The sequence below is a fragment of the Alternaria arbusti genome (genome assembly GCF_024043155.1).
Source record: "Alternaria arbusti strain BMP 1465 chromosome Unknown scaffold_12, whole genome shotgun sequence".
In the NCBI taxonomy this organism is placed as follows: domain Eukaryota; kingdom Fungi; phylum Ascomycota; class Dothideomycetes; order Pleosporales; family Pleosporaceae; genus Alternaria; species Alternaria arbusti.
In genome coordinates this window covers 669,519-690,475 of record NW_026249952.1, presented here as the reverse complement: position 1 = coordinate 690,475, position 20,957 = coordinate 669,519, and the positions used below count along the sequence as shown (strand labels likewise).

Below are 20,957 nucleotides of genomic sequence, written 5' to 3'. Positions count from 1 at the left end.
CTTCTACACTACATCCTCCATCTCGTCCTCGCCCTCCGAGTCGCCATCACCCGGACCCTCTGGCGCAGCTGCCTCAGCTTGCTTACTAGTATCGCGTTGGTTGTCGAAGACGGCCTGCCGCTTCCAGTTGCTTGCAAAGGGCCCAGACTTGACAAGCAGCGCAATGTCGCCGAGCACCTCCTTGAGATACTGCTCTGGTTGTTTTGTGCGCTGTTTGATAGCCTTCATCGGCCAGTACTGGTATTCGTCGAACAGCTGGTGCAGTACGTCGATGAGGTCGGAACGAGCCATACGAGCCGCCTTGTTCTGCTGTGACTTGGCCTTGGTCGTGGGCTTGATGAAGTTCTTGAAGCGGTTGTTGAGGGTGATGGAGTTGTTGACGTCAGAGACTTCGGTGTCTTTCGTGATGATGGTGGTGGTGTAGGAGCCTTGAATGGCTTGCTTGATGCGCGCGGCGCTGAAGTCCTTGAACTCTTTGGTTTCGAGAGGATTCGCGTTATACTGCCGTGTCGCATGGCCGACGAGGGCAGTCTGTTTGGGGATCGCCTTCTTGTACTTGCTCCGTTTTTGGATGCGCGCATTCGGATCTTGTACACCACCACCATAGCCTCCGTGGCCTCTCCCATAGCCGAAGCCTTGTCCCTTGAACCCTGGCAGATCCTTCTCTGTAAAGATGTATGTGTTGCCCAGCTGCGCTTCGGAAGCGGCTGCAGGATCGAGCTGGAAGGCGGAGGGTAAGTTGGACTTTGCGCGCCAACGATCGTCGAGGAAGACGCGCATAGGCTTGTCCTTGTCGATGCCGCTCGTCGTCGCGAATGCGAGGACTTCGCCGATCTGTATCTGATCGTTGTCGTTGCCGTCAGCGACGTTTTCCCATTTGGACACTGCCTCGTAGAGCCAGTCTGGAATACGCGTGAGCCAGACATCCTGTTGAGGATTGTCCTTATTGATGCTCATCTCGCCGGTGTCCTCGTAGAAGTCATCGTCCATGAAACCTATGTCGCCTTCCGCCTTGATTCCAGCTTCTGTCTTGATGCCGTTCATGGGAGCGAGTGTGTGTGTGTTGTTGCCTGGGGTGAGTTGGTAGAGATGATGAAAGATCGACTGACTGGGGCGCGCTCTTCCCCGACGCGCTTCCGCACTAGCGTGCCAAGCCCTTATCGATAATGCAGCTCTGGAGAGGTCGCGCTTGCCCCACGTCTGCTGCCTATCAACAACCAACAGGTACGACCGACTCTCGTTTGCAGCTACGAAGTGATCCTTTTGTCCTCGCCATTAGTTTTCTTATACCTTCTCAGGTCGAGTCCTAAACTTCTTCTCAATCAATCCAGCTCATCCAAACCCCCAACAATGGCTTCACAAGCTGTCACCTCGGCTCTACAGCAGATTGAGGCGGCACCGGCCAGCGAAAAGCCCTCTCAGTACACTGCTCTCCTCCAACAGATCATAGATTCATCCGCCAATGTCGCCGCCGATCTGAACGCATACGCACAAACTCTCCTCGATGACTCGCTCGGCATAGTCGTTCTGCGGCCACTCCTCGCTGCTTTCGTAGATGCGTTCCGGACGGTCAAGGACCCCGAAGCCAGGATTGAAGTTGGAGAGAAGGTCATCACACTGCTACAGTCCAAGGGCGCGGGCCAGTATGAGGAGCAGGACACTCAGATCAAGCATGCTCTGGCGGATGCGTTCGAACAGAACGAGGACTTCAGACGGTCAGCCCAGACGCTCGCGACCATAAACCTTGAGTCAACACAAAAGTCTGTCTCCGCGGATGACAAGGCGCAGGTCTGGATCCGGATAGTGCGGTGTTACCTCGAGGAAGACGATCCGACGAGCGCCTTCACACATCTGAACAAGATCAAGAACATCATCTTCAACGTACAAGACAAGACCACCAAGGTCATGTTCCAATTGAGTCAATCCCGCATTCTCGACTCCCAACGGTCCTTCCTTGATGCTGCCCAGGGATACTACACCTTGAGTAACGAGCCAGTTGTCGACTCTGAAGAGCGCGACAACTTTCTTGGGAAAGCAATTATCTGTGCAGTCCTCGCTCCTGCTGGTCCGCAACGAGGTAAGATGTTAGCCAAGCTGTACAAGGACGACCGAGCCAGCTCCGCCGACGACTACGCCATCCTCGAGAAGATCTTCCTGAACCGTCTCCTCACACCTGCCGAGATCAACGCCTTCTCCGCCAAGCTCGAACCTCACCATCTCGCCCGGGCCGCTGATGGCTTGACAGTGCTCGACAAGGCTATCCTGGAACACAACTTGCTCGGCGCATCGAAGCTCTACAACAACATCGGATTTGATCAGCTGGGTGAACTACTGGGCATCGACGCTGAGAAGGCCGAGGACTACGCGGCAAAGATGTTGGAGCAAGGCCGACTTGCCGGTTACATCGACCAGATTGACCGATATGTCTTCTTCGAGGGCGAGGCCAGTGGCGAGCGCAAGACGGGACACGCAGAGCGCGTTGTTGGAAAGGAGCTACGGAAGTGGGATGCCAACGTCACAGGCCTAGCAGAGGAGGTGGAGAAGGTCACCTCGATGATCCAGAACCAATATCCCGACTTCTATGCAGCGCAGGTGGTGCACTAGTCTCGGGTCGATATTACCAGCAGCGATGATGAGTAGGCAAAGCATAAACGGCGTCCGGGATCGCATATACCCAATGTACACTTAGACATGAATACGAGCATGATATCGTACTCCCATTCCTGAGATATCGCATTCACGTAACAGCCCCGAGGCTGACATGCTCGTGTTATCGGTACATATTGTTGGTTACTAGAACCCTCATCACGTGCCCCATTCCCACGCTAGGCCTGATTGGGCCTAGCTCCTTCACTCTCTCTCTCCCTCTGTGTATATAATCCCCCACACATAGAGCATTAATACATCACCTTTCTGATCACTCTCTACTCGTTCAACTCATATGATACATTCAAAGACGCATGCCGCCTCTCGACGCCACCACTATTGTACACTCTCCTTACCCTCTTGCCCCAACACAGCCTCATACTCCTCCAGACTCTTAACCTCCAAATCACTAATTTTCAAGACTGTGAAGTACTGTTTGCTCATAACATGCTTGACATGTCTCCGTCTCCTCTTGGTCTTCTCCTCCACCCTCAACGGCTCAGTCTCCACACCTACAACCCGCGCTCTGCATGTGAATAACCGCTCGTCCAGATAGAACACCTTCTTCCCACGATCCGCATTTCCCTTAACGGGCTCTGGGGCTTTTAACGTGTAGTCGCGCGATCCAATGTGTGTAGCGCGGTTCAGACGCAGAACATCGCCTGGTCGTACATGTGGCATTTGGAAGGGGAGGCGAAGCGTATCTCCGCGAGTGAGAAGATATGGGCGGCCATGTAGATGTGCGGTTATGTAATGTGCGGGCTGCGATTGTAGGAGGGGGAGGAGCTTGCGGATGGAGGGTGTGAGGGTCTGCGAGAGGATGTCTGAGCGGGCGTTTGGTGAGGCTTTGATGTCGTTTGTGGAAGCGGGGGCTGGGGCGTCTTTAGGGAGAGGCTGTGGTGTTTGAGCGCGCTCTTTGGCCTCGTCTGATATGCGGTGGCCGGATTGCATGAGCGGTTCGGGCGTATTCGATGTGTCGAGGTTGTGCGATACGGTTGTTATGCCTGCGCGGCGGATCGTTGGTTGGATGATCGCTCTAGATTCGAAGAGCGCATGGCGTGCAGAGCGGGCGAATAGAGCCATTACTGGGGTTTGTGGGATGCAATGGCTGGGGTGGCTGCTGGATTCAGTATCTTTGGTGTTGCGGGAGTCCGATGTTGAAGAATCCCGCATCGCGCTAGTGGGGGCTAGTGCCGAACTTTTTGGAGGCAAGGCGCCTGGTGGAAGACTCCACTCCACTACCACCACCCTTACAGCATACACAGAGGTAGTCGCCGTCGCCATGCCTCAGAACGAGTATATCGAGCGCTTTACGAAGCAGTACGTCGCACCGATCCTACATCTCGCATCTCGCACCTCGCATCGCCTACCTCAGCACCAATCCTGCGTCGCGATTTGCGCTTTGCGCTCACATCTCAACACCAAGAACACATAACTAACTCTTACCAGGCATGGAAAGCGCTTCGATCATGACGAACGTCAACGGAAAAAGATTGCCCGTGAAGGGCACAATGCCTCGAAGAAGGCGCAAAACTTCCGTGGCCTGAGGGCTAAGTTGTACGCTGAGAAGCGTCGCAAGGAGAAGATTCAGATGAAGCAGAAGATCCGCGCACACGAGGAGAGGAGTAGGTGTTCCTGTACACACTGGCTTGAGGCATACACTGACATCTTTCAGACGTCAAATCCAACGAGGCACCCGAACCTGCCACCGACGCCCTGCCCGCCTACCTCCTAGACCGTAGCAACGAGAAGAACGCAAAAGCCCTATCCTCAGCAATCAAACAGAAGCGTAACGAGAAGGCCGCTCGGTTCTCCGTCCCCCTACCCAAAGTCAAGGGTATCTCTGAGGAAGAGATGTTCTCAGTCGTCAAGACCGGAAAGAAGACTAAGAAGAAGAGCTGGAAGCGTATGATCACCAAACCCACATTCGTCGGACCAGGTTTCACCCGTCGCCCCGTCAAATACGAGCGCTTCATCAGGCCTATGGGTCTGCGTTACAAGAAGGCCAACGTGACGCATCCTGAGCTGAACGTCACGGTTCAATTGCCGATTATTTCAGTAAAGAAGAACCCCCAACAGGTAAGTTCTGACTGTACGAAGTGCATGTGAGACATATACTGACTTCTCAGCCCATGTACACGCAGCTCGGTGTGCTCACGAAAGGCACAATCATCGAAGTTAATGTGTAAGCTGGTCGCTCTGTATACATGTGCAGGTTACTAATGCCTCTTCAGGTCTGAACTCGGTCTTGTAACCGCTGGAGGCAAGGTAGTCTGGGGTCGCTACGCGCAAATTACCAGTGAGTTATGACTGTATGAGTGCATGTGAGACGTATGCTGACTTCGTCCCTCTAAGACAACCCCGAGAATGACGGTTGCTTGAACGCTGTTCTGCTCGTCTAAGCTTGTCGTATAAAACAGGGACGAACCGTGAACAATGCATTTGATGGCGTTATGTGGGTCAAACAGCAAAATCGAATTCCAAGGCGTTGCGGCGATTACGAGAGAACGGGATTTGCTAGGCACGGAATGTGGCAAGGCTGGCCGATGATGCAACTGAGCATGTATATCTTGGAGGACTTTTAGCTAGCAAAGAAAAAGAGTAATGATACCACATTGATCAAGCTGTTGTGCATTCATCGAACTCAGAAGTCTGTCGTCAGATTTTTGTGGAGGAAGTTAAACTACAACACGAGTTTAAGATGCTGGTGGTAATTACGATGCTAGATTAAATACCCAATCCGTGACCGCCCAATCCGTGGTATCTTCCCAGTCGATCCATCTCCGCATAAAGACAAAAACGCCAAAAGATTCTTTCCCACCCAAGATACCAAATAGCTGGTTCACATCTACAAAGCGACGTTATACGATAACGTCACTCAAATCCACATGCCTTCTCCTTCTAGCCACATCCCCTGCTAGAGCCCTTCCATCGCTGTCCAGCGCCTCATCACCCGCCCAATCCACGACAATCTCATCGCGGATCTCGTCATCGAAACTACCCCTCCTCCCCGTCTTATCCGCCCAGCCCGTACGTTCAAGCTCGATGATGCCACCAAATCGCCTCTCTCCATTCGCAATGAAAAGAGACTGGCCATCAGGCGTAAACGACACACCACCCGCAGGGCCGAAGAAATCGAACGTTTGCTTCGACTCCCACGTCTGCGCATTGATGATGTTGATGAAGTCATCTGCTTCGGCGGCAACGAGAACACGCGGGCCGGAGCCGATGGGCGAGAAGTGGAGGGAACGCGGGACGCTGAGTTCGCTCTTCATGACGGCGAGCGGCTTCTCCCAGTAGCGCGCGTCCCAGACGACGATGGTGGAATCCTGCGCGGCGGTCGCGACGTGGATGCCGTCGTCGGCCCAGGCACAGGCGAAGGCGTCGTCTGTGTGCGAGTTTAGCGTTTCGAAGGGCTGGCCGGTTTCTGCGTTTGTGATGAGAGTTTCTTGGAAATCGCCGACGACGACGCGCATGCGTCCATTTGGACTGGTAGCCGAGCAGTTGACGGCTGCGGGGTAGAGGAACGAGTAGACGAAGGTGTTGGTGCCGCAGTCGAGCACACGGAGCCGGTGGTCGTTGGAACAGAGGACGGCTTGTGGGGTGTAGGTTCGCCGTGAGGGGAAGAGGTGCATGTGATTAACTATGCGTGATTTTGTGTCGGTCGCAAAGTCGGTGGTGCGGCCGAACGTGCAGGGCGAGCCGTGGGTTGAGGAGAGATTGGTGATGGCGTACTCGCCTTCGAAAGCACCAGCGATGAGTACGTCGCCGTGGGAAGCGATAGTGGTAATCGATGCATCGAGAGCCAGGTGTTTGTTGAGGTCAACGACGGCGTCTTCGGATGTGCCTTCTGCGTCTGTGTGGAGTACTTGGTGACCTTTTGCATAGTAAATATCATTGCGAGATTTGGCCGTCAGAACATTCCGCAGCTGGAAGTGAGGCACAAAGGCACGGGGGCTGGTGTTGATCCTTCGGAACTGGAAGAAGCTGTCCGTGTTGGGTGTTGAATGGACGTGCTAAGAGAGGTTAGCCAAAGATATAGATCATATATGTGAAGCTCATTTCTGTGCCATAGCTATACTACACCCTGGAGAGATGTTATATCTTGTTCCTCATTCGGGCTTGTAGAACGCAGTATTCTCTTCAGGGTGTGGAGTAGCTGGAGCAAGAAAACGCTTCTTCGTACTATGCATACCTTGCGAACCTGCTTCACACAATGAGGCACCCGCTGACGCTCATGTTGCGACCTTGCTCTCCGTACCGAAGCCCTAGTAGTCTTCCGGGCGGTCCAATCAATTCCCTGGTAATCATACTCATCACCCTTGAGATCTTCTCGGGTAATGAAATCCGGCAGCTGGATGAGATCCAGACCAGGCACAACACCGGGCTTCCACTGCCCGTAGAAGCGGTGGAAGTAGGACGTAATGGGGCAAAAGGCCGCCCGGTCCTGTATGCTCAGGTGCGGTTCGTTAAGTGTTGGCGGTGGCTCAAGTAACAGGTCAGTACCGTATGGCAGGTTGCCTGCTATGGTGACCGGCGCAATGAAGTGTGTAGTGGATGTGTGGTGTTGAGGTATGCTGGAGCCTGCAAACATGTCGAAAGCGTTGTATGTGACATAGGATGGATGGATTGGCCCGAAGCCAAACATGTCTTCTATCGTGCCTCCCTCATCCAGCGAGGGGTCCCCATCGTCGCTGTTTGCTCCTGCCTGATGCGACTCGGGCATGGCTTCCATGAAATGCTGGTAGTCCTCTAGCGATATCCCCCCACCATCGTCATCGTCGTCGCCGTCGTCCTCGTCGTCATCGGGCGGTCTGTTGTCAGAGAGGGTCGCTAGCGTCACAGCAGCAGCCAGTGCGCTGGGTGAGTGCGGCCAGTCTCCAGCGGGCGGGTGGGCGTGCGGCGGCGTTGTGGGATGTGTGGTGGAGTGTGGCGCGGGCCAGTTGTGCATGCTGGCCATCGACGCCCGCTATCCGCCTGATAGCCAGTGCAGCGGGGCCGCCGAGGCAGGTTCTTGGGGCAGTTGCGTCTGCGACGAAATGGTCGGCTGGTGTAGTTGTAGAGAGGCGTTGGGGCGCAAGGTATAGGCTTGTCTGGCGTGGGGGAGGCGACTAGGCCGAAGCATAGGCTCAGGCAGAATGCAGCAGTCAAGTCCAGGGCCCAGGGGCTGACTGGCTAGGCTCTTCGCTTCGCAGGCTGACTGGGTCGCGTTCGGCGCTCGACCTGGCTATCCAGGCGCTGCATGCGACAGAGGTACGTCCAGGCTAATTGTGGGGTTGCTTCTGGCAAGTCACAGTCGGGTATTGGCTGCGGGAGAGTTGGGCTGGGCTGCAGGGCAGGGCAGGGTGACGGTCATGAATATGGCTATGCGCGTCGGGACGGCTTCTGAAGCTCCAATGCCGTCAGATATATATCCCACGCTCCACGTCGTCGAATATTCCCATCGAGCCCTCCTCCGCGGGCCCTCTAGTCTGAACACGGGGGGATCGGACAGCCCACCCCCAAGCCTGGCTAGCGACTCCACCATCTCTCAGATCTCCAGACGTTAGATCTGTGTATTCACGCTGCTCGACTCCACGCTGTCACCAAGCGCTCAGGGTTAAGCGGCTGCGGCGTGTCCACGCACCGTGATACAACTCACATGGCACTGCCAACACGACAACCTTCTGGAGCCAAGGCCCCGCGACGAGAATGCAGTGGCCACCCACCATTACACACCCACGTCCACATCTGCTCTTGTCAGGCCTCTTTTGGGACACAGACAGCACACCAGCTTCGCTAAGCGCATCTTCTGGGTGACGTGCTGAGCGCCGGCCCACGGTTGCACGGCTATTTCGTGGAGCAAATCAGACGTCGGTTCCCACCGCGCCTCCCCAGACTGTGGCTCGAACGCCGTTTTTGTCTCCCCTTGCCGTTCTGCCTGTGGACAACGGTGCTGGCACTCCACGACAGCACGCCACAGATCGCTCCAGCGAAACTCGAACCACCCTGCGGGCGCGCTGGGCGCACAGGGCGGATCTTGAGACTGCAAAACAGCACAGGAACACTGATGCGAGGTCATTCATCAAAGTGGTATTTCAGCATCGGTATGCCGTGTCTCGCGAGAGCTGACGACATGCCGTAAGAATGTATTACTAGTGCGAGGTGCCTACGTGACCCCGACGGCGAAGTGGAAATTCTATGATCTCATAAACGATGACAGAAATGGCCTGCTAAAACGAACACCCCAGGAATGCCGCAAATCATGTAGTACATATGCAGTCCGCTCCTACGCGACGCCTCATTGCGAAATCAATTATCATAGTACTGATCGTATCCCTGCTGCTGTTGCTGCGGTGGCCATCCGCCAGCCGATGTCGCCGCTGGTGTCTTGAGTCTTCGTTCTGTTGGTGCCCAACGTCAGTGACTGCATTATCGCGAGAAGTTGTGTTCCTTACCTGCTTCAAAGTCATGCCACCTGCGCATCGTGATCTTGCTGCTGTCGAACTCTCCCTCATACTCCAGTCCTGCCTTCTTCGTCTTCTCGCCCGCCGTCTTTCGAGTATCTCCCCAGCTGAAGTCGTCAAACTTCCAGAAGGCATACGTCGGAAGCACAAAATTCCAAACAGGCAGTGACAGCAGATAGACGAACATCCAGGCGACGTAAGACCATCGATGAGCCGTTACGATGATAAGAACCGCGGGTAAACCAAGAATGAGCGCTAGCAGGATGAGGGGTATTACAGGAGCTTCGGTGTGGAGGATGGCGGCTTTGATAGCGATAGCGACTGGACGTGGTCAGCAAAGCCAGGATTTCAAGATGGGGTACGGGGGCTTACTTAGGTAGAAGGTAAAGGCAATGGCGGCCGGGAGGACCAGGGTTCCGATCAACTCGATGAACACAACGAACTGCATGCTGAAGCAGAAGGTGCCACACAGATCTCGCACTAGCACAAGCTCCATCAGGTTGTGGACCGTACTATTAATCCATCGTCTGCGCTGTGACAGCAAGACTTTGAACTCGTCCGGTACAGTGGTTTTGCAAACGGCTTGCGGCACAAAAACCTGTTTCCGCTTGGGGAACGTCTTGAGCATAAGCGTCGACAGATAACGATCTTCACCTAGTAGTAGCAGATTCTTCTTGTGCAACGTATCGACCACGTTCTCCGAATAGTGCTCGACGACGTCAGGGTTAGCCAGGATCGGGACCCAGTAGTTCTGACCGCCCTTGGGAGCCTTGATGCGGTACATGCAGAAACAACCGGGCAAGCAAGTGACACCACCAAAGACCGACTCGAATGACTTTGCCAAGTGGTGGGAGATGAAGTATCTAGTATGATTAGTGGCGCGATTGTCAGACATGGCAAATGCACTTACTCAAACACCTGGATCATGGAGACCCACGAATCCCGCTTATTGGCAATCTTTGTTTCGCCGCAGAGCCCCATGATATCTGGATCCTTTACCATGGCTGAGATCATGTGCGTCAAGCTGTCAGGGAAGACCTTTGTGTCGGCGTCCACCATGAGGACTATCTCATAGAAATCAGGCGATATGCCAGTAATCTTCCAGATACCGTTGAACATCTCAAACTCAAGCTCCGTCATACGCTCGTCAAACATGACCTTTTGCAAGAACGACATGAGGATGATCTGACTGTCTCGCTTTCCACGATTGCCAGGCTTGGACTTCTTGGCCTCATCAGGTGTACCACACTTTACCACTAGCATCACTGGAACACGTTGCTGCTTCTCGACGGGAATGCGCGTCGTCTCGCCATAGTCATAGAAACCCGAGTAGATCTTGGCCATGTTGTGTCGTTTCGAGCCACTGGCGACTGCGACGTACGAGTGCGCTTGAACCTCGTGGGGCAATACCGCGTGATCCCTCATCATACCAAGACAGACTTCGGGCGTTGTCAAGTCTTCACCGTGACCCTTGATCATACCGTCGCAAATGATGAGAATCAACTTGTGACTGTTGGGGTAGTCGGTGGTAGCAATGGAGTCGAGTGTAGTTCGCAGACCTTCGGGACCTTCAGAGTAGGCGGTGACAAGACAGATGGTATGAGCCAATGGGTATCCGAAAGGCTGCCACTCTGGAGGAGGCTGAGGCACGACTGCTTCGTGTGTGAAACCTGCGGGCCCGGAACCTTCGACGCTAGAGTAACGGTTGGTATCGGTGTTACCGGAAAGGAGTAGGCTAGATCGAGATTCCTGTGCCGTAAATACCGCATTGTGTTTTCCATCCATGGGCATAGTGCCCTGGCTGGCGTTGAGTTGCTTGTACATGCCACCGTTCGATCCGAGGACACGAGATGCTGTGCTCTGGCTAGTCATGGTTGTGGGCGGGGCACGGGTCTTTGCGTTCTTGTCAACCGAGTAGGGGCTGGTGAACCTCGAAGTTTGTGGCAAGAAGGTACTGCCACGCTTGTTGCTGCGGTCAGAGCCGGACGATGGATCCATGAGCTTTGGCGGTGGGCGGTAGATGTCATCACTCCATTCCTCGATCTGCTGCTTTCGCTGCTTGGAGTCGGCGGGGCCAATAGATGTCTTAGTAGCAGCAAACTTCTTGCTGATGAACCACTGGAAGATCAAAGCGAGGACGAACTTGGCCATGACAACAGCCAGGATGAAGACGAGCGAGACGTAAAGGACAACCTTGGAAGCAATGCAGCCAATGCTCTCTGTGTCGATGGAGCCAACTTTAATAGTCTCGGTGAAGCAACGGGCTACCTGCTTCTCGTAGCTGGACGAGTACGCACGGGTGACATCGACACCGCGAACAGCGGGGTTCTGGCGGATTTCATCGAATAGAGGTGGGATGTTGACCTGGGTTCGGTTGAACCAGTCGAGCAAGTTTAGGTCAAGCACATCACCACCCCAGACCATCAGATTCCTGGAGCTGTTGCGGATGTCCTCCCAGGTGTAGTAAACATCACCAGCATTGTGGAGGCTGTAGAAGCCCCTGCGAGCTTTGTCCGAGGTGTGGCAGAGATAACCGTTGTACTCCAAGAAGGTGGTGTTGGGCTTGGTCGATCCATCTTGGTTGAACAGTCGGCACGGGAAATACCAACCCAGGTCTCCGTTGCCGGTTGTGGGGATTCCAGAGTTCTCCTTCTCGGTGATGAGACCCTTGCAGGCTCCGTTGACGTTCTGGAACAAGAAGCTGGCGTCCTGACCGCCGTGTTTCTCAGGAAGATCGAAGAGGACGTTTGCGTCTTCGGGGACGCCGCGGGCTCGGGGGTGCTTGGACTGGGCGAGATCATAGGCTTTGCCGTGAATGATGAGGTATCCACCGCCGACTTCGTTCGTCCTGAGACGAGCGTTGCCGCCAGAAGGGCAGACGGTTTCCGTAAAACCGAATGTGAGGTAACCAACGAACGTGCAGATGAGCATGATGATGCTGACGAGTCCGACCTTTTCTCTCCAGGCTCGCTGCTGCGCCTTCTGCGGCTTTCCAAAGCACTTCAGGATAGCGTTCGGGCACCAGAAGGTGACGATGGCGCAGTAGACGTTCCACAGACTAGGTGGGCGTAGCTTGTCCTGCTCCTTCTGGCGCTGCTTCTCGCGCGCCTTCATTGTCTCGCTCCGTGTCAGCTTGCGTTGTATCCGCGGCTCTCCGTCGTCCAAGGGAGCCTGCTTGTCATTGTAGCCTCCGCCTGAGGCATTTCGCAGGTGTGGGGGCTTAACATCGGTACTGTCTGAGCTGACCGTTTCGGCTTCCAGATGGTCTTCGAGGATGGGGTCGTTGCCGGTCGTCGAGGGGTGGACGTCCATGCGCTGGGCGTGTTTGCGGTAGTGATAGTTCGGGTGGCTTGGGTCGTTTCGCTGGCGCTCGGGGCGGATGAGGCTGCGCTTTCTCCCTAGCTCTGGCCCAGAGGAATTAGGTTGGCCTCGCATGATAGGATCGCGCTCCATGGGCACGGGGGTGCCGGGTGAAGGAAGCGCGCGGGCATAGGATTGGGTGCCGCTCTTGCTGTTGGAGCGGTCGTGCGATCGCGTGTTCTCCAGGTCGGACGTCCTTCTCCTGCGATGGTGCGAGTCGCGGTGTGCATGGCGCCGCTCGCCCCGTCGTGGCGGCGACGACTCTTCGGGTCGCTGCGGTAGCGACATTTGCGTGAGGATGCGAGCTCAGCTGTTGTTACACAGTGGGGCTGCTGCGCGGAACCCTTTTCGGCCCGGGAAGAATACGTATGGCGACTCTATGAGGTTGCTGATCGCATGAATGGGACGATGCGTGTCTGGGGTGGTCGTGGCCGTGGAAAGGCGGTGGGTCGTAATTTCCGTTTTCAACGAGTGATGGCTGGCTACGGCAGGAGCAAGTGCGGTGCCGGAATAACCAATGTGTGCAGTGTATGTATTGTAGTGAAAGACGGTCCTAACGAGCGACGAGGAAAACCGACGAGACCCCGGGCGATACAATAGGTGTTGCTAGAGCGATGGCTGATGGGGGCGAAGTTGGCCAGGGGGGTGCTATTTTGGGGCTTTCGTTCCGCCACTAGCACAAGGCCATCGCTAGAGCATACATAAACACGGGAACTCTTCTGACTTCGCGATGATCAGAGACTACGGCTGTCGAGGCATGCATTTTCCAGTGTCTGCCTCGGCGATACTATGCAGTAGTACTACACGATTTTTCCATCCTCATGCCTCTCCCCACAGATGTCGCTGTCACACCACAGAGCCCTCAGGCTGTACCTAGGGACGCTGCTACATGAACGGACCCCTGCATGCACCAAATCCTGCAGCCCACGGAGCCAAACGGTTACCCTGGATCGACGTACTATCAATTTCCCTATCACTAACCTCACCTCTCCTTTTCAACATTACTAGACATTAACTCAAAACGCTCCCTTCTTCGCAACGTGCTCGGCGGCCTTCATGTAAGGGTGTTCAGCTTCTCAACCCACCGGTCCATTATTTCTATTGACGCCGAGGGCGGTCGCCACTACCACTACCGCATGTCAACACCGCGCGCGTGCAATGCACAGGCTGCCTGAAATAAAAAGGACTGTGCCCCATCCTTCTCCTCATGTACGAGTGGACCTGCGCTGAGCTTTGGCGGTGCATTTCCACTTGACGCCTTGTGCTTTGCGTCAAGCTGAATGACTGAACGCGTGGAGTCAGGGTCTATTCACATAGGCGCAGCTCCACACTCTTCCATGTCTCCATCCTGAGCCCTGCAGGGCGGCAGCTCCACCCGTGCGGACTGCCATGGACGGCTCATTACCTAGCTAGCATTTGTCACATGTATAGGAATCGATAGTTGCGGGCGGAGCTTCGGAGGCAGCGGTAGCTTGGATAAGTAGTCTCTAGGTACTGTCAAGCCTCAACATGTCTGCCCGACCACCTGAACAAACTCTGCGGTTCACGTTTGGACAGTGACCAGATGGTTGATGACGCCACCTTCCTAATACTCACTGCGTACGTGTCTCAAACAGCGCCCAGCCCTGGGGCCAGTAGTCAAATATCGACGCATGCCCATGTACATGCAGAAGCTCCTCCACATTTGCCAATATTCCTCCGTGAGCCGCCATCGATTACTTGCGCCCCTTTCGGTTCTTGCCGAATAGATCGATAGTGCTCGTGTTTCAACTGTAGTCACACACCCTTTCGCTTCCTCAGCGAGCCGGCCTCTGCCGCCCAGTCCACTATTCGCCATTCTATACGAGGGTCTGCCTGCATCGGGTGGGGTTTCAAAAAGCGTCAACCTCCCACTTGCCTTGCCTGCTACGTAGAACTGTTGGCGCGAAAGTTGCAGGTTGATAGTTGACCCAGAAGACTACCTGTTCGCGTTCTGTTCAGGGTCCAAGTGCCGAAGCTGCGAACCCTCCACTCCGCTCCCTGTAAGTCTAATCCTTTTCTGTATTGTAGATCATCATCCCAGGGTGCGCATCCTGAGGCCGAGGTTGGCGAACAGTATCCCAGCCCGTCGTCACACCGCAATTCAAGTACTAACAGTGAATTGTGCGAGTAGAGAGGATCCACACGGCAGACGGTCTCTTATCGCATGCGCGGATTTCTTTGTCGCTAGGACTGCACCACCATCTTAGAGCCCCGCCGTTCCAGCGAGTCAGGACTTAGGCGGACATAAGACTGCAACCAGAGGTCTAACGAAGGGGGATTCGCCTTTTTCTAGCCATGTCCCAGGTCGCTTCGACACCACCATCCAGGGCATTGCCACCCATTCCAGCCGACCAAGAAGCCTACAGCGCGCATCGTCCCGCCTCGAACGGCTCAAGTGGCTTCCAGCAGCGCAAACCCCCCGCCGTGCGCCACTCCTCAACGCCCTCTTTCAGCATCACCGAGCACCACGACACAGCAGGCGGACGCGACTCGAGACAGTCCGGCTCTTCTTTCAACCAAAGCTCCGACGGCCACTCGAGAACGCCCTCGCGAGAAACTCCAGACATTGAGCACAGATTCTCGGGGAGCTCGATTCCACCCGCACAGGACATTCCCTTCAAGCGACTGCATATTAGCGACGGCTCGTACGGGAGTCGATTCTCGCACGTTGCAGAGATGGACGTCGCAAATGCACACGACGAGGCGGACCATATATACACTCCCCAAGAGCAATACCGGCCCGTATCCTACCCGAGCCAACCAACCCCGCCGGCTGCAACATATCCTCCCCGCGAGACCGCACAATCGCCGAATGGCGGCTCCCAGCACTCGTCGAATAACAGCGGGCGCAACAGCTACTTTAACAGCCATGCGCAAGAGGGCGAGCTGCAAGTCCCGCGCAGCACGGTTCCAAGACCCAACTCTGCATACACACTCGGCTCAGAGCTGAACATGCGAGGTCGCACAGAATCCCCGCGCCTCTCTGTGGTTGGAACCCCATCACCTAGTGGATCACCAAACCCTTACGCCCGCCCCGTATCAACGAGCCGCCGCTCCCCCGACTTTAGGCCGGAGTCGTCTTACATCGATTTGACCAACCTCCCGTACAACCAGCAAATCGCTCCTGCGACAAACTTTGGCAATGCAGGTCTACGGGGCGTTGTGGGGCAGAATGCCTCCCTACTCGACGAGAAGAAGACGCTGGAAATGTACAGGGCAAACGTCAAGAAGACACAGGATACTGCCGTGCAATACGAGTTTGCGCTGTTCATGATACAAGTGGCCCGCGAGGTTCTGGCGACAGAGAATAGCGGTGTCGATCACGGCATGAACCCCACAGAGTTGCTGAAGGAAGCACGACAGATTCTCCAAAGGTTAGCCGACCGCAGCTATCCTTTCGCCCAGTACTACCTCGCCGATGGGTACGCGTCTGGTCTATTCAACAAGGACAAGCCGGACCACGATCGTGCATTTCCCCTCTTTGTAGCTGCTAGCAAACACGGCCATGCTGAATCAGGGTTCCGTGCCGCACTTTGCTACGAGTTTGGCTGGGGCTGCCGCAAGGACTACGCTAAGGCGGTTCAGTTTTACCGTGCTGCTGCGTCCAAGAACCATCCTGGAGCTGCGACACGACTCGGAAAGGCTTGTTTGACAGGCGATATGGGTCTCCAGAACAAGTACAGAGAAGGATTGAAGTGGCTGAAGCGAGCCACCGAGTCGGCCGACTTCCAGTACAACATTGCGCCGTATGAGCTTGGTCTGCTGCACGAGACGGGCTTCGGAGATGACATTTTCAAGGACGAAGTGTACGCGGTGCAGCTGTTTACCCAGTCTGCCGAACTGGGTCACCCATTGGCCGCTTTGAAGCTGGGAGAAGCCTACGAACATGGCCTATTGCGCTGCCCTAAGGATGCTGCGCTTTCCGTTCACTACTACAACTGCGCTGCTCAGGCCGATATCCCAGAGGCCATGATGAACCTCTGCGCCTGGTACATGGTCGGTGCCGAACCTGTTCTAGAAAAAGATGAGAATGAGGCGTACGAATGGGCCAAGAAAGCTGCAGAGCATGGTAAGTTTCTCGATAACAGCGCGAAGTACAGTCCACTAATTCCATCAGGTCTTCCAAAAGCCGAGTATGCCTGTGGATACTTTACAGAAATGGGCATTGGCTGCCGGAGAGATCCTCTAGAAGCAAACGTCTGGTACGTCAAAGCTGCAGATTCCGGCGACGAGCGGGCAAAGCAGCGCCTCGCCATCATCCAAGCTGCGGCATCCGGGCAGTCGCACGTCCCAGCAAGCAACACCGTCACCGAGAAGGGAAAGCTCAAGAAAGAGAAGGGCAGCAAAGAGAAGGATGGTAAAGAGAAGGACGAAAACTGTGTGGTAATGTAGAATTGGGCGTGTTGTGCTGGCCCTTTGCGATTTCTTTTATACCCTACTCGCGTTTGTTGTTTTTGTTTCCCGCATGTGCTCACGTTGGTCATTCCAACCGTTCCACATAAGCGTGGCGATAATCTTTCTAATATGGGGTTGTGCATATACGGCGTTTGTGGTGCATTGTCCTTTGCATACCGCCGCCTGGGACTGAGCGTCGAGGTCTTGTCAGCATACCTGATGGAGGTCGACACTATTGCATCGTCTCGTCATGTCATAACATGTCTGATGGAGTTACATCTCGTAAAAGCTGAGGTGGATAAAGTGGGTAATTGCATGATGCATCGTAATGACTTTCTATAGCTCAGAGCTTGACTCAACTCAATCATAGACACAGACGACTACAAGCAGGTTGTTTCTGTTCAAAGACTTTCTGTTCAGTATCTTGCACTGTATTTATTGCTATTGCAAGTTCATAGCCCTCGTTTCGACTAAAGATGAATATTCCCTGGATACGATATTAGCTGGCACAGACTGCAGCCAACGGCAGCTGATTCCAGCATCAGATGTCAGTCCATCACGGGTTTCAACGGCTTTGTTGCTCCGAACGCGTCTCGTGACAGTGCGGTTGCCATAAAAGCGCCGATTGGCCAATGTCTTGCAGCATCTTACGTAGCTTTACCTCACGACTATCCGTTCTCGTCCGGCCCTTGCGGTACTCTAGATATGCGAATTCCACGGTACGCGTTCGTAATTGATACGTATTGACTCAATCACGCAGGAATGCGCATCGCAGTGAATGTACATGCAAAGGGCGCATGGCTTGTGCTATACAGGTTGTCAGCATGGCCTTGGCAGGTGTTCCTGGTGGACTCGCTTGCTGCGCTTCCCCAGACCGTGGCTAGCCGCTACCCGAATGGGTAGGCATGATGCACGTTGGCGGCTGAGGGATCCACCTGCACGCCTTAGACTGACTACATGTGTAGGGCGTGCGATAACCGATAGCTGATAGCTAATTCTGATCAAGTGAGGTTTAAAGGCTTGGACTCTCTTCAATCAACTCATCCACGGACTTGTCATCACTTTGTACGTTGCGTCGAAAGTTGAAATAGGAAATAAAGAAGGTTGAACCGTAGACCAAGATGTCACCACCTTCAGCAGTCGAAGTCTCCGCGGTTTCGGATACGTCTGGAGTTACTATCCCAAACCCGTTGAGCGCGCCGGTTCTGAGCAACGAGATTCTTGGAAGAAGAAAGAAGACGACTGCGGCTCAATGGGGTGTGGCAGCGCCATCGGACACGGCAAACTTCAGACTCAAGTCTCACGATCACAAGCCCAAAGCCAAGCGATGGAGTCGTAAGTTCATACCGTTTTCAATCAGCATTTTCTCGACATGGACTACATGGCTGACCTATACAAATAGATATCATGACCAAGGAAGCCACGATCCGGAAGGGCAACTCTCTCAAAGAAGCAGCAAAGTATCTTGGTACACCCGGCATAATATCTCTCGGCGGCGGTTTACCATCGAGCGAGTACTTTCCCTTTGAAGAATTGTCAATCAAGGTCCCCACGATTGGTCACTTCTCGGAAGCTGAGACTAGGGAGTCTGGTGTGACTATCACCGCGGGCAAACATGACCTCGCGGAGAACAAGTCTAACTTCGACATTGCTACTGCATTCAACTATGGCCAGGGATCTGGTTCAGCACAACTACTCCGCTTCATGACCGAGCACACTGAACTGATCCATGATCCGCCATACCAAGACTGGAAATGCACCATGACTATCGGAAGCACATCCGCCACCGACATGTGTCTGAGGATGTTCACCCGGCCAGGCGATATGATCCTATCCGAAGAATACACCTTCTCCGCCTTTGTTGAGACCGCCCGACCAATGGGCGTGCGCGTCTGTGGCGTCCCCATCGACAACGAAGGTCTCCTACCCGACGAGATGGACTCTCTTCTAACGAACTGGGACCAAACAGCTCGCGGCGCACGAAAACCCCATATCCTCTATACCGTCCCAACAGGTCAGAACCCGACAGGAGCAACGCAGAGCGCAGAGCGCCGGCACGCACTCTACAAAGTCTGCCAAAAGCACGACATCCACATCCTAGAAGACGAACCCTACTACTTCCTCCAAATGCAACCCTACACCGGCGCCAACGCGCCCTCCGTCCCGCCACCAGCATCCCATGCCGACTTCATCGAATCTCTCGTGCCCAGCTACCTCTCCATTGACACAGACGGGCGGGTAATTCGCTTCGATTCCTTCTCCAAAGTAATCGCGCCCGGATCGCGAATCGGCTGGATCACCGCACCCGCCGAAGTCGTAGAACGGTATTCCAAACACGCAGATGTGTCGACTCAGAACCCCGCTGGCATGTCCCAACTCATCTTATTCAAACTACTGGATGAACACTGGGGCCACGCAGGCTATCTCGACTGGCTCATCCACATGCGCATGCAATATACACATCGCCGCGATATCATCCTTTCAGCATGTACGAAGTACCTCCCTACTGAAGTCATGAGCTGGAAACCTCCTATGGCGGGTATGTTCCATTGGATGCAGGTCGACTTTCGGAAACATCCTAGTTACCCTGCGAAGAGCATTGAGAATATTGAAGAGGGTATCTTTATGCGCGTTATTGAACATGGGGCGCTGGTTATGAGGGGTAGTTGGTTCTATGCGGATGCAGAGGAAGAGCACGATACGCTGTTCTTTAGGGCGACGTATGCGGCGGCGCCGGGGGAGAAGATCGAGGAGGGGATAAGGAGGTTGGGCGAGGCGGTTAGGGAGGAGTTTGGGTTGGGGGATTATGCTAAGGATAAATGAGAGGTGGAGTGGGTGGTGAAATAGATTGAGTGTTGGAACGATCGCTTGTGGTCTTGCTCTTGTATTGATGGGGCAGTCGTTTTGTGATATAGCGGGATATTCCTTGCTGTATATATCCCACCACCAAATGCAGGGCTATCCATGCCTCATCTGAACCCTCTTATTCTTACACATGTCCAATTCCTAGACCTCTCTTTTGTAGTATTGTCAACCTATCGCACAGATGTCACTCCGTCTGGTATCCTCCTCTGTCGTATTCCTTTCCCCTGGTTTGTTCTTCGACGCCGCAAATCTCCCGCTCAGTTGATGAAGTTGACGCAAAAGAAGTGCAGCAATAAACTGCCAAAGATGAAATCCGCAAATGCCCGCTCATGCGAGATATTCTCAAAGTGCACCTTGTTCTCCGAGTTTGTCTGGATGCGCAGCGAGGCTGTGAGGACGAATTGGCCGACTGTTGCGCTGAAGCCGGAGAGGAAGGCGTTGAAAGGCTGTGTTTCCATGCACGTTAGCGAGCAATTCGTATATCATTTCTTCCAATCTCATCGTACTCCGGATCTAGGAACTGTGGAAATTGGACATGTGATGGGAGAATTGAGGACGTACAAAGTTTCCAACCAAGACCACGTAGAGGAATTGCAGAGCACCGACGATGACGAGGAAAGCGAGGAAGGTATCGAGCAACTTAGTTCGCTGGGGTGTCTTGTCGACGTATTTGTTCCATATTCCTTGCGCAATGGCGGCGGCGTCTGTGTTGTTTGCTTTGCTTGAGCGAGCAGGTGCTGATGGGGTAGCTGTTGTAGATGTGGTTGTAGCTGGGGCGCCGGTTGGGGCGGTGGTGCGCTGTTTCGGTGCCATTTTCGTGACGTCTCGAGGATGTGTGTCGAGACTTTTGGTGTTGGAAGTGGAATTGGGAGATGACGCGCAGTAGTGATGCTGTCGCTGCTGCTGCTGGATAGCTTGAGGCCAGATGTTCGTAGATGGTCCGAGCTCTGGGGTACGACGACCGACCGCGTCGGCGGTTCGGTGTCCTTCGGGTGTCCGTTTGGATCCCCGCAAATCATGGCATGGACTTGGCCCAGCCTTCCTTCTCTCTCAGCATTCTACGAGAAACTTCTACATCCTCAGTTATTTCTTCCAGACCTCACGTATTCACGCGACTGCCCGAATTTCGTTTCACGAATCGCACGATAAGATAACAGAACACGACGCGACAATGGTACGTGATCACCGATTGCTGCCACGCACGAGTCATGATGTAGAATGGAT

The 20,957-nt window shown here is 54.3% G+C and overlaps 9 protein-coding genes across 9 annotated transcripts; 4 read left to right on the top strand and 5 right to left on the bottom strand.

The window, feature by feature from the left end:
• Window positions 1-3: 3 nt before the first annotated feature.
• Window positions 4-1,044, bottom strand: J4E86_008194 (uncharacterized protein; the record flags this gene model as incomplete). The annotated part of the gene is made up of 1 exon (XM_051448708.1): window positions 4-1,044. The coding sequence occupies one exon, from the start codon at window positions 1,042-1,044 to the stop codon at window positions 4-6; it is 1,041 nt and encodes a 346-aa protein (XP_051300304.1).
• Window positions 1,045-1,350: 306 nt separating this feature from the next.
• On the top strand, window positions 1,351-2,604 carry J4E86_008193 (uncharacterized protein; the record flags this gene model as incomplete). Its single annotated transcript, XM_051448707.1, has 1 exon — window positions 1,351-2,604. One exon carries the CDS (start codon window positions 1,351-1,353, stop codon window positions 2,602-2,604), a length of 1,254 nt encoding a protein of 417 aa, XP_051300303.1.
• A 378-nt stretch (window positions 2,605-2,982) lies between these two features.
• On the bottom strand, window positions 2,983-3,729 carry J4E86_008192 (uncharacterized protein; the record flags this gene model as incomplete). Its single annotated transcript, XM_051448706.1, has 1 exon — window positions 2,983-3,729. The coding sequence occupies one exon, from the start codon at window positions 3,727-3,729 to the stop codon at window positions 2,983-2,985; it is 747 nt and encodes a 248-aa protein (XP_051300302.1).
• Window positions 3,730-3,928: 199 nt separating this feature from the next.
• Window positions 3,929-5,048, top strand: NSA2 (Ribosome biogenesis protein; the record flags this gene model as incomplete). The annotated part of the gene is made up of 6 exons (XM_051448705.1): window positions 3,929-3,966; window positions 4,096-4,271; window positions 4,322-4,725; window positions 4,776-4,831; window positions 4,881-4,945; window positions 5,002-5,048. 6 exons carry the CDS (start codon window positions 3,929-3,931, stop codon window positions 5,046-5,048), a joined length of 786 nt encoding a protein of 261 aa, XP_051300301.1.
• A 459-nt stretch (window positions 5,049-5,507) lies between these two features.
• On the bottom strand, window positions 5,508-7,597 carry J4E86_008190 (uncharacterized protein; the record flags this gene model as incomplete). The annotated part of the gene is made up of 2 exons (XM_051448704.1): window positions 5,508-6,662; window positions 6,908-7,597. 2 exons carry the CDS (start codon window positions 7,595-7,597, stop codon window positions 5,508-5,510), a joined length of 1,845 nt encoding a protein of 614 aa, XP_051300300.1.
• Window positions 7,598-8,937: 1,340 nt separating this feature from the next.
• On the bottom strand, window positions 8,938-12,740 carry J4E86_008189 (uncharacterized protein; the record flags this gene model as incomplete). Its single annotated transcript, XM_051448703.1, has 4 exons — window positions 8,938-9,029; window positions 9,084-9,413; window positions 9,465-9,955; window positions 10,003-12,740. The coding sequence occupies 4 exons, from the start codon at window positions 12,738-12,740 to the stop codon at window positions 8,938-8,940; spliced, it is 3,651 nt and encodes a 1,216-aa protein (XP_051300299.1).
• A 2,028-nt stretch (window positions 12,741-14,768) lies between these two features.
• On the top strand, window positions 14,769-16,865 carry J4E86_008188 (uncharacterized protein; the record flags this gene model as incomplete). Its single annotated transcript, XM_051448702.1, has 2 exons — window positions 14,769-16,542; window positions 16,591-16,865. The coding sequence occupies 2 exons, from the start codon at window positions 14,769-14,771 to the stop codon at window positions 16,863-16,865; spliced, it is 2,049 nt and encodes a 682-aa protein (XP_051300298.1).
• Window positions 16,866-17,989: 1,124 nt separating this feature from the next.
• Window positions 17,990-19,691, top strand: J4E86_008187 (uncharacterized protein; the record flags this gene model as incomplete). Its single annotated transcript, XM_051448701.1, has 2 exons — window positions 17,990-18,203; window positions 18,271-19,691. The coding sequence occupies 2 exons, from the start codon at window positions 17,990-17,992 to the stop codon at window positions 19,689-19,691; spliced, it is 1,635 nt and encodes a 544-aa protein (XP_051300297.1).
• Window positions 19,692-19,990: 299 nt separating this feature from the next.
• On the bottom strand, window positions 19,991-20,546 carry J4E86_008186 (uncharacterized protein; the record flags this gene model as incomplete). Its single annotated transcript, XM_051448700.1, has 2 exons — window positions 19,991-20,179; window positions 20,295-20,546. The coding sequence occupies 2 exons, from the start codon at window positions 20,544-20,546 to the stop codon at window positions 19,991-19,993; spliced, it is 441 nt and encodes a 146-aa protein (XP_051300296.1).
• Between the last annotated feature and the right edge of the window lie 411 nt (window positions 20,547-20,957).